General features: G+C 36.1%; 1 protein-coding gene across 2 annotated transcripts in view; it reads left to right on the top strand.

Moving 5' to 3' along the window:
* The window catches only part of LOC111046652 (basic proline-rich protein), a 33,831-nt gene extending 21,412 nt beyond the window's left edge, over positions 1-12,419 (top strand). Inside the window, exons 2-8 of one of the 2 annotated variants that reach the window (XM_039432408.1) lie at positions 3,899-4,128; positions 4,805-4,894; positions 4,931-5,420; positions 6,268-6,578; positions 9,209-9,461; positions 10,171-10,351; positions 11,690-12,419. In XM_039432408.1, coding sequence (XP_039288342.1) covers positions 3,899-4,128; positions 4,805-4,894; positions 4,931-5,420; positions 6,268-6,578; positions 9,209-9,461; positions 10,171-10,351; positions 11,690-11,693 — 1,559 coding nt within the window. In that variant the 3' untranslated portion in view covers positions 11,694-12,419. Of the gene's footprint in view, positions 1-3,898; positions 4,129-4,804; positions 5,421-6,267; positions 6,579-9,208; positions 9,462-10,170; positions 10,352-11,689 lie in introns of both variants that reach the window. The other variant, XM_039432407.1, reaches the window with a different exon arrangement.
* Positions 12,420-12,529: the final 110 nt, after the last annotated feature.

Below are 12,529 nucleotides of genomic sequence, written 5' to 3'. Positions count from 1 at the left end.
CCTATCAAGATTTTTTAAGACTGAATACTATTAGAAAACCACGCCCTAATTATATTAAATCTCATGCTTTACCGACTGATGCCAAGCAGGAGGCTAATCGTTATTTTAATATAAAGAATAACGTGACAGTCTGCATCACTTCCAATTTCTGATTACCATCGGCTCAAATTGAAAATAAACCATTGAAAATATTCAATTGAATATATACTATTCAATTTTTTATTAACTTCAGTTTGATAATATTATAATAAATTAGCACGATGTATATTATCATGACCCATCTGAAGTCACTATGTCATCTGATGATACTCTCTTCAAGCATAGTGATAATATCGTGAGATTATTGATTTCCGTTTTAATGTTCGCTCAATCGTATGCTTACCACAATGAATATTATAAAAACCGTGCTTCTTGATATGGTACATTAGAGACATCAAGGATACGTACACTCACAGGGAGGGACTTCTTTGTAAAAAAAAAAGGATTTCGTACCGCCGAGCGTTTGAAACAATAAAAACATGTCATCGATTCCGTTACAATCAACCAGGTTTTCTTCAACAGGCACCGTTGTTTAGGAAATTCACAAAAACCAATCCAAACAAACAAAAACAAGGAATTCTTGCAGATTGCGACATTTCAGAGTCATCGACCCTGTAAAGAGGAGCAGGTTTGAAGATGTTTACGAGTTCTCCATGCGAATTCTTTGGCATTTTGATTAGAATCGCTATGTAATGCGAAAACCGCTCAGGTGTTGACTGAGATACTTCTTGTTCAGACCCATTATTATAATCACCAGGCTATCCCTACCTGATCACTTGCAAATTACTGCGAATTTATTAATTTTATTTTATATTAAATCCGACAGAAACCTGTTTTGTTGTGACGGGGAGGAAGGGATGATGTCTTCTTTTTGTTTATCTTGATAACTCACCGAACATGCCTTCCGCGCTTTAGTTTTTAATTAATAATTATTATAATTAAGTATTTAGGAAGCCATGAGATCAATGATCTTGCTGTTGTTTCGGAGATTGGAAACGTGTATCGATATCAGAGGGATCAAACACCCTTCTCACACTTCTGTGTTGTATCTTAATATGAGATCATTGACTCTTGTAAAAGATAACCGGAGATTTTTCCAGTGACTGGTAGTCAAGTTATGCTAATGACCGATTGAACCGCATCAATCACCGATCATCCTCAGGCCTAACTTGTCTTTTGTTATTCTGCTCGAGTCCATGTTGATCGCCTTTTGTGGGTAATTCATTCACCAAATCGCTTCGCTAAAAGAATGCTGGTTCATGTACGGAATTTTGAACGATCTAGAGACGAGCTGGAGAGCAGTGATTTTTTATTTCTTATGATGTACACATGAATAATTTGTAAGTTGTTCAAGAAATACTATAAAGATTTTCAGTGGAATCAAAATGATAATAACATCGGTTGAAGCAGCAAGCAGTAGTAGGCTACAAGCAGAGAGAATAAAATACGAACTACTTCATATATTTCTATTCTCTCTGGCCACAAGATTTTCAATAGTGGAGTACTAGTATCTATTTCTCTAAGATGTAGCCAACAATCTTACGATGAAATAACCAGAAATCAATAGAATTTTCTACAGAATTTTTTTTCAGGAACGGAAACTTGTTAAAATCTCACACTCAAAGCATTTGACTAAAAGTAGTATGCTCCGTAATGAATGTATTAATTTTATTCTCGAACAATAAGGTCGAAGAAATTCGTATTCACATGAATCAATCAATTTTCTCAACTCATTCCCTCTTATCCAACTTATTAAGACTGTAATCAGTGCAAATCTCTCCATCATTCTCATCTTTGATAAGATCATTTCATTTATTCGAATGGTGTGAATAAGTCTTCATGATCATAAAATTCTGTTATTTTGTACAAACATTAGAATGACCTTATTTTTTCTCAGTGATCATCCAGTGATTCTAAGACACCAATAACCATTTTGGGGATGAAAATTGGGATATAAGTTGAGGCAGAACATCTAAAATACTTAAATTAACTCTTAAGTGCTTCTAGATAAATTCTGAGTAGCATTACCTATCGGAATTTTATTTTCGCGTGGAATGAGAACATTTCATTTTGAAATTGTCCACAACACACTGGCTCTCAATAATCTACATTATTATAATGATCTGATTCTACTCTTATTTTCATTAAATGCTGATTAAATCATTCTTCATCAAATTTTGATTTTTTTCTCATTATTGATAAATTACAATAATCTATTTCAATTTAAATTGGTGAGCCAGTGTTGAGTTAGCCAGTAATGTAACCAGACAGCATGCACCAATGTGAATTCTCATAACATACTACCACCACCACCATCATCTTATCATGCTCATTGCAGTTCTAATTGCACATCAATAATTTGATTCTTTTTTGTGCAGATTAGATTATTCTAGGTGAAAATATCAATCCCCATCAAATCAATTCCAATATTCCAATTCACAATAATCACTTCAATAATTTTCTCAATATTGTATATCCATAAGAACCTCAACTTTCTAATGATTGAAAATTGTATAAATGAGTCATTATGATCGCGCTATTCTCACTAGGAATCGAGAACATCATTACCCAGCAAACAGTTTTTCATAGTTCAAAAGTTTATTTCAATAACCGATTCTACACTGTTTTGATCCAAATTCGCGAACGCACTATTAAAATCGTTGTAGTAGTGGTATTGACCTGTGAAGAACAATACATAATATGGGTGTGCCGGGGTGCTTTAGCCTGCTTGCAATGTAACCAACATGTTGGCTCCGCTCAAAATTTACTATAATGATAGTTGCTCGAAGAAACGCTCTCCGATTTATCGGTTGTAAGACAAGTGAAGGCAACCAGTTGCCATTAGCATAATACAAGCGGGAGCAACATTTTAAATTCCGCTCGCAAAATGATGTGAGTACCTTTGGTCGTTCCTAAGGAAATAAATAAGCAACACTGGCTGTCGTACCTCAATGAGAAGCACAATAGGTTAGAATGGATCACTGAGCTTAGGGCTGTCTCTCAGTCATGCAGGATTTATTCTCGTTCACGAAGGTAAATTTTGTTCCTTTTTCAACCATCATACGGCCATTCGCTTCTCTATCGTCATTATTTTGTTTTGTTCGGTGCACTTTATTTCAATCAGTGTGGATTGCTGTGCGATGGTTGCTTGTGCAAAAATGCTACGATATTTTTAAAGCATCAATCTTGTAGTGAATTATCAGGAACGAAATTGGAATAAGGCTTTCCATTTCCAAAGGCACCCTTAGAAATTACCCAAGATTAATAGAGCGTAATATTTGAACAGTAAAATACCGTACATGATTATTCTGCATAATGTTTTTATTCATGTTCAATTGTATTAATGTTTATTGTATTAATGTTTTCATTGGATAGTGATCAAGTCCCATATTTAACCACAATCATGATAATATGGACTATTTAAGTAATTAGTTGATATTGCAGGTGAATAAGCTCAATGAATATGTTAAGGCTCTCAAATATGTGAAGATTATGCTCATTCTCCTAATAAGAAATTATTTTGAAGTATTCCGAATTATAAACTATTATGAAGTAAGGATCCAATTTTTTTTTCAATAATTGAAGTTTCTCCTTCTCTTCTTTCCATTCTGATACAGCACTCTCCCAATCAAGAAAACGTTATTGCTCTTGTACTTCTGAATCTATCTAAGACTATCTTATGAGATTTATTGACTCCCCATTACATAGAACATGGTGTATTTAAATTGCAAGTTATGGATAGATGGAGGTATGGATCGGAAGTATACTATCGTGCTTTCTATTTTTCATTTATCCAATTTCTGTATTTTGTTGTGTCAATAGTATAATAGGTTGAATAGAATTGTTTATTGTTTCTTAGCTCCTGCCGAGTCTGGCCCACAAAACCTGTCTCCAGCCGATCAGAAGAAGTTCAACGACTACCAGCGACAGATCCAACAATGGCAGATAGCCGTTGTTGTTCCCCCGGGTAGTGGAGCCCAAGTGGGGCCCCAACCTCCAGCCCAGGGTGGCTACCCACCGGCCACTGGGGGATACCCGCCCTCGCAGGCTGGTCCGGGACCCGCTCCACCCGGAAATGTTTGGATTCAGGTAAAAAGCGAACAAGTATAGAGGCAAACATGGAGACAAGTTGGAAGGCAGTAGTACTTGAACTGTTGCTGTATGATATCATCTCAGAATAATTTCTAACAACATTTTGAGTTTAAATCTCAAACACAGTTCTGAGTACTCCATGAAAATATAAAATTGGAGAATACTATACAATCTCAGTACTTCACTATAAGAACAGTATTGTACATGTCATGTGCAATCTCATGTTATGTTACGCCCATAATAAGAGCTGCAGTAAAAGGTAAATTGAATTTTGAATGCTGAATTTTTAGTGACAAATATTAATTGCCCAAAGATTTGATTGTAGTATTCCTGATTTATACGAAGGAAAAGTCTACTTTGTATCAGTGGAGTAATATTATGTTTTTGAGTGATTTCACTGGAGATATTAAAATTATAATAATTTCTTTGGATTCTACTTGCTCAGTTTTTATTAAGGTACTGTACAGTTTGACTACCATGAACCGAATCTCTTATTCACTGCATTCACTCGTACTTACTCTATCATAAAAAATATCCTCATATACTTTTTCTATTTGCTCTTCGAGATGTTCTACTAATGTTGGATCATGATTTGTACTTATAGATATTTGTTAAATCATCAAAGTTGAGACTGGGATTTGATGTTGTTGAATTGAATTAATGCTTTTTTCAGGTTCCAGCTGGTAGTGGCACCTACTATCCAAGCTCCGGAAGCCAGTATCCCCCACCATCTCCTCCACCCTCTCCAGTAGACCCTGGAACTCAGTACCCAGCTCCCAGTCCAGTGGACCCTGGAACCCAGTACCCAGCTCCCAGTCCAGTGGACCCTGGAACCCAGTACCCAGCTCCCAGTCCAGTAGACCCAGGAAGCCAATATCCTCCAGCCCCACCCCCGAGCCAGAACGAAGTCTCTCCGCCTTCAGCAATTGCTGCACCACCCCCCGAATATAACCCACCGCCCCCAGAAGTTCTCCCAGCCCCAGTCTCCGAGCAACCCTACCCTGAGCCTCTGCCCCCACCTTCCAACGAACTCCCTCCACCCAGTGGTGGTGTCCCCCCTCCCCCACCAGCCTCATCAGGTGACAATTCTGCACTGAAAGCTTTCTGTAAAGCTCCCAGAGGTCAGTTTCCCAGCTCATCCTGTGATAAGTTCGTCAACTGCTGGGATGATTTTGTAGTGGAACAAGACTGCCCGGCTGGACTTTATTTCAATGAAGGTGGTTTCTGTGATTATCCCTACAATGTGGATTGCAGCTCCAGGCAGCCGGGTGCAAGTCAACCAGGCTCAGGTGGGTTTTATTCCCTTCATAGAAATCAATATATTTTCCATCAAGTCTTCACCCAAAAATAAATGAAATTACAAAATTAACCAGCTTCGTCTAAGAACTAATTGCCTAGTATTATAAACTAAGAAATTGAATGGAAATTATTTTTATACCAGTCAAGCCCGTATCTTATTGGACAGATTAGATAAACACCGTGATAATGGCTCTCGCGTTGATAGTATCACGGACTAAGGATAGACAATATCATCTTCAATAGAAATAAAATCACGATTAAATAACAAACGCATTAGAATAGTCATCCTTATAATAAAACTACTCACTTCCGCTGTTGACTGAGTAGAGGAAGGTTGGAATACAGAATATCATTCATCAAATAATTTTTTTAAAATAATGATATTTATTGAATTTCCATCATACATGCAAGTTAAAGTGATCCATCCAGTAAACGAAATTGCCATAACTTCATCTAATCGAATGAATTGACCTATCTGAACCTGTTCAATCTAATCTAATATTATATCATGCTTAGCATGATGCAGGACATTTTTCTACTACTGTATGTCAAGGTCATGTGAAAAATCACTGAATTCGTATGACATTTCTGAAACTCGAAATGACTGTTTTATCACTTCACTATAAATTATCTCAACATGCAATTCCATGATTGTCAATAGGACAAATCAATGTGAATTGCATTATAATACATGGGCTAGTATAGACCTAGGTACCGTATTATCAATGTTATGCTAATATTATGCAATTTGAGCTCAGGTTCAAATTTCATTTATTGAACAGTTTTGTTACAACAAATTGATTGTATCTTATTATTGTTATATTTCTTCTTGTCCAGTTGGACCGGTTGGAGGTGGATCGCCGCCCCCAAGCGGTGGCTTTGAAGGCAACGCAGTCGGCGGTCCTGTAGTGCTGCCGCCCCCTGAGTCACCGCCTCCTGGCTCAGTGCCCCCACAGTCGCCGCCTCCAGGCGAATATCCGCCTGCCCCCCCTGCGCCGGGTGCAGGAGCTGGTGCCGGTCCCGAGAGTGGTGTTTGTCCCGCTCCTTACGGAACTTACAGGAGCAAGACCAACTGTGGCGCTTTCTACGTTTGCGTAGCTGGCAAACCTTACGAGTTCGTCTGTCCAGCTGGCCTCAATTTCCATGAGGTATTTCATTATTTAACTACATTTGAAATATAAAATGATATCTGATATCTGGTTCACGTATCTGACCTTTTTCCAACCATGAATTTGCCTGCAACCATGGCTGCTTCTCGTTATTTATCAATTCACATTCAATGATAGTATAACAAATTCAAATTCAAATTGTTTTATTCATAAAATATTACATATTCACAAAATATAAAAGTGTTATAAATTACATGAATAAATTCTCCCTGCCTGGATGATTTGTCCGTGTGCAGGGAGGAGTCGCAAATTATCAGACAGAGGGCAAACACTAGCAATAATAAAATAAATTACAAACTATGAATAATAAATAAATTTGAAAGAATAATAAGAGAGTTTATTTTAATCATAAATTTTAAAACTAAAGATAGAAAAAAAAACAATAAATAAATAAAATAAAAGTGTCAGCTCGATGGCGGTTAAAGGGCTGAGTTGGGAGTAATATAGATTTATTAGCGTGGTACTGTGTGTAATATTTGAATGTTATTCTGTGTTCAGAACTAGAAATATTCATCTATATGGAGAATGTAGAAGAGCCTCCGCAGCATCTGAACCGATGCAGAGCAGCCACCCGGTCACTCTCCGCTTGTAGACGGCAACGCTAACCCCCTCAGTAGTTGAAATCTCGGCCGGTACATTACGGTAAAGCCAATGGGCTAAATGAAAACAGTTTCCAAGTTGAATTGAATTACTTGAACGGGGAAATTGAATATTTATATGCAATCTGTTTCTAGTGGGATAATAATGTTGAATTTCATTGAAGACAAAGTTACTTTTTTTTATAAAGACAAGTAAATTTTTTATAAATAATAGTTTTTTATTCAAAACAGGGAATTCTTGGAAAAGTAAATGTGTTGGATATCTATGATTTTTGGCCAATAGTGTTTTAATAAGTGCTCTATGTGAGACCGCAACAGGACGCAGGACACCCAAGGAGGCACCGCCCCACGCCAAGATGCCATACTCAAGCAATGTCTGCACATATGCAAAGTAGACAGAACGACAGTGTCCAGGACTCAGGAACCTTCCCAGCTGTGCAAAAGCATAATTCATTTTACGCAGCCTCTGCCTGAGGTACTGCACATGGGCCACCCAACTCAACTTGTGGTCGAATATTATGCCAAGATATTTGTGAGTTAAGACTTGTTCTATCTCAGGACAGTTACAGTCATTGGAGAATGGGTCACCACATGAATGCATCCTGAGCACCCTGGGCCCGGAGCTATTACGAAGGAATATAGGTAGACACTTGGATTTCGAAATATTAATTGACAACACATTGTTGTCAAACCAATTTTTTAGTTTAACGAGATCAGAGGAAGCATTATTGAATGTTTCAGTCCATGTGCAGCCTGTAGACACAAGTGCCGTGTCATCGGCAAAGAGGAATAATTGACCATGTAGGTGCAACCTGGATATGTTATTGATGTAAATGAGGAAAAGTAGGGGGCCCAAGGTACTCCCCTGCACCACTCCATAATCAACTGCAATAGAATCACTGTCTGTGCCATTTAATGATATTCTCTGTGTTCTATCTTCAAAGTAGCTTCTAAACCATCTTAAGGTGAGATTCTTGAAGCCAATTGTTCAAGTTTTGCAAAAGTATGTTCCTATCTATAGAATCAAAGGCCTTGGCTAAATCCAGAAAAGAAATTAAAACTTGTTTATTACTAGATTGTGTGGTAACATACTTGTTAATTTCAAAAAGAGCATCGGATGTGTTTCTAGAGGTTCTAAAGCCGTACTGGTTGTTAGAAATGATATTGTTGTTGTCTAGGTAGTTATTGACTTGGATTTTCACGCATTTCTCAATTATTTTAGCTAGAGCAATCAGAAGGGAAATTGGCCGGAAGTTACTTATAATTGATTTCGAGCCAGATTTGTATATAGGTATAACTTTAGCCAATTTGCAAGACTCCGGAAAACTAAATATATAAACAATAGTTGAAATAGTTCATATAAGAATTTCAAAATGGTTACCCTCGAAACTGTGTGAACAATAAATTGTCCACTTGTCTACCATTGTGAAAAAAATTGTTCTTTCAAATTCCGGCCCCTTTACACTTCTATGCGACAATCCGTCAATTGAGGCTTTGTAACTCCAAAATGGCTGCTTATCTTTTGAATCTCTATTAAAATGAGGAGGAGCTTATTGAGCTTATTTCCTTCGAGAAAATTTATTGTTAAATCAATAGAAGAGTACGGAATTATTGACAAGTTCCCTAATAGACTACATTCAGAATGACAATCTCTCTTTGAATGTTTTTTTTTTTAAAATAGGAGAGGATGATTACTACTAGTCTACTAGCTATTTATTAATTCACTGAATCATCTTCAATCCAATGAAGTGGTCATTCATATTAATTGTACCATCTTGTTATATCAGTCATAGACTACTTATCTCAGCATCGTCATATCGGTCATATGTGTGTCATTTATTTAGATGTAGGAGGGATTCTCTTCTGTGTAGCCTATATTTGTAAATTAATGAATGTCACTGTTTTTGTAACCTCATCTCGCAATAAATCAAGTATTACAGGATAGAGTCACTTCAATCAAATAATTTGATTACGTATCTTATGTGATCTGTTTGAATTATTTGTGAACAGGATCTGAAGGTGTGCGACTACCCTTACAGAGTGGAGTGCAACGGAGTGCCGACCAACCCGGCTCCACCCGAACCATCTCCTGAGGAGCAGGTCGAGCCGTCCGGGGAGGCTCCACCCCCTCCACCACCCGCCCCTGTGGCCGAGTCACCTGCCCCCCTGCCCCCTTCGTCACCAGCTGTTTCTCCCGCCGTCGATCCCAGCTTAGCAGGATATTTCGGCCAGAGAAAATACTACAGCCAGTATCCCAATTACTGTGAGTAATATATCAATCAAAACCATTGTAGTTGAAAAACATTGTCTTGAAGTGGAAAAATTACTAGTAAAAAAGTACTAGAGCATGTACTCGGATTAAAGTTATTTATGTCAGTAATTATTATCATTAAAAGGGATTGTTGAAGGATGCCCATGTTTTATCTATGAAGTCATTTTTAGACTGTGACTGACGGATGATTTACTAGCACAGCCTCATTGATAACCTAAAGCCATGCCCAACAAGTTGACCACAATTTAAACTTTGGTCTAAAATCAGCTCTCAACTGCAACATTCTGAAGTCGATGCATTTCATGATTAAATGCCTCTAGAGCCAATCTTTTCCGTTCCTGAATGCCTAAAAGCAGTTTAATGTCTCATAAAACAAATTTTCATAGAACTCAACTTACAGTACCTATGTGTGCAATATATAAGTTGTGACTATAATGAATTTATAGTTATTGACAACACTGGAAGTGTTTATAGAACACTCTGAAACTGTAACTTGGAATGTGTATTGAGTATCAGAGTATTGTGTATTGAGTATCAATTGTATTGAGGATCAGACACCAAATGTCAGCCAGCAATTTATTGATGTATAATTTATTAATTGCTTGAATAATGATAACAATGATGACGGTGTTGAACAATGATAATGATGATGACGGTGTTGATGAATGATAATGATGATGATGATCATTTTTATTCCCAGACAAATCAGCAGTTGGTGGCCTGCAGTGCTATGGCCGAAGCAACATAATGTACCGTCTCACTCCGACTTGTTCAACTGTTGCCATTTGCCAAGGTGGTGTTGCAAGGGTGATGAGCTGTCCACAGGGAATGAGGTTTGATTCCCCCACAAGAAGATGTTTACCAGCATACCGTGCTAGATGGTGAGTTCATAGTTATCATAAAATATACCATAGGATTATTATAAACGTAGTACGGTAGTCAATTATAATAGAATAATATATCATAATCATAGCCTAAATAGTTCACTATCATTATCATCATCACAGAAATAAAATAGAAATTAATCAGAGGTTGAAAAAACATTTCACAGCTTTCTTTAATTGAACTGACCTCCTATTTTTCTACAAATACCTTTGGCCCGGTTGCACAAAAGCCTGTTGAATTTCAGCCGTGATTAAATGCCTTGAAAACCAATCAAAAAAGCTTTCTTTTCAAAAATCTTCTCCGATTTATTCTCGTTGATTCAATCAGGATTAAAATTTAATAGGCTTTTGTGCAACCGGGCCTGATAAAAAAGGCTGTTTAGATAAATATCATAATTAAAGTACAGTATCATCGATTCCAACAAAGATTAGACTATTATAATTTGTTATAAATTATTAGTTTTAACTGATAGGCCTACCGTACTGGATGAAAAGGAAATGCGTTGTCATAAACAATTCATTTATTGAAATAACGAGAAACAATAATGAGAGATGATTCAGAAATAATGAAAAAGTTTAGATTGTCATATCATCAACAATTCATAGTGGAACACTGTCATATTCTATATACTATTAATAAAAATTGAATTTTAAAAACAGTATGGACTGGATACTGGATACAGGTGTGACACATCATCAAATCTGACCAACTTTTGCATAAAAAAAATCTGAATTTACCGAGGATGGCTAATTTTCATTTTTATTAATCAATTTTTTCTAACTCCAATATTAACAAAAAATCAATTGAATTCGTGATACAAAGTTACTTGAATATAAAAGTCCAAACAAATAGTGATATGAAAACATAAAGTGGAGTCGTGTTTCCGAGACGACATTATGCTTTGCAAAGGTTCAAAACCGCTCAGAGCCCACGTTTTTTTGCTTCGAATTTTCAACTTTGATGGAGATTATTCATCTTGATTGAAGAATTATCATGATTATCAAGAATAATCTAGATCATGTGATTTTGACAAAATAATAGATAAATATATTCTATTTTTGTACACTTTTACATTAATTTTCTCTTTGTAAATTTGAGGGGATGATACTTTTAATTTTCAAAATGGAACTAGGTTATAAAACTACAATAATTCGATTTGTTTTCTCGCAGACCCTTGCGGAGCGCAAGAAACAATTATCTAGTTTTTGATTAATTTCATAGAATATGAAATAGAGAAGGGTAGCCAAACAAACTGGCTTACATCTGTATTTAGAGTAATATATTTATATAATAAGTTGTGATGCAATATTACAATCGTGTTCGTATTTTTTCAGTTGATCACCAGGAATGATACAGGAACGGAATCTGCCCAAGTGCCATATTGGATTTACGAGAGGAAATTGTCACATATAAAGTTTGAGAAGACAAACGAACTTCAAACAATTACTACTATATTGTTCCTTATCAGAAACATAATAAATCGTTAGCCTTAATAACATAGGAATTCTTGTGTAGGCTTTCACTATAATGATAAGTCAAGTCAAAGTTGAGGTCGTAGTTATAAATCATTCGATGATTTTTTATAATAAATTTATCACTGTATTTGGAAAAATTGACATTCTAGTCATTTTAGGATAAAGCCTGATTCAGGCTGTTGGGTTGTATTGTATTGAAAACTACAACTCACTAGATTTATCGTACTTCAATTTCGCATTCTTTATCCTCATAAATAATGTTTTTCAGCATCCATATAGTATATAAATCAAGGTGTTGGCTATTCAGTTGAATTCTAATTAAAAAAAATTGAAACATGGAAATCTCATGACCAGCCTTATTTCATCATGCTCTACTGAATAGGGAGAACGTTTTAATGGAAATATGATTTATTAATTCACATATTGAATCTTATATTTTCATTGAAATAGATACGGTAGTTATTTTGTGAATAATTTCAGGGTCAAGTTTGTCTTCTCAGCTATCTCTTTTCTTCTACTGCTCTATATTTTTTGTCTTCTCTGTTCAACTACAAGAATTTGTAATAAAATGAATTTTCTTAAACAAAGACACAAGTAGTATATCATTCATTCAGCCCCTATTCAATAATTATTATGAATAATATTATTAGTTCCTCGTCCTGATATATATATTTGGACATCGGAGTCATTGGAATAAAT

The sequence above is a fragment of the Nilaparvata lugens genome, chromosome 7 (assembly GCF_014356525.2).
Source record: "Nilaparvata lugens isolate BPH chromosome 7, ASM1435652v1, whole genome shotgun sequence".
NCBI lineage: Eukaryota > Metazoa > Arthropoda > Insecta > Hemiptera > Delphacidae > Nilaparvata > Nilaparvata lugens.
The sequence above is the reverse complement of the archived record's forward strand: the minus strand, read 5'-3'. Positions and strand labels throughout refer to the sequence as shown.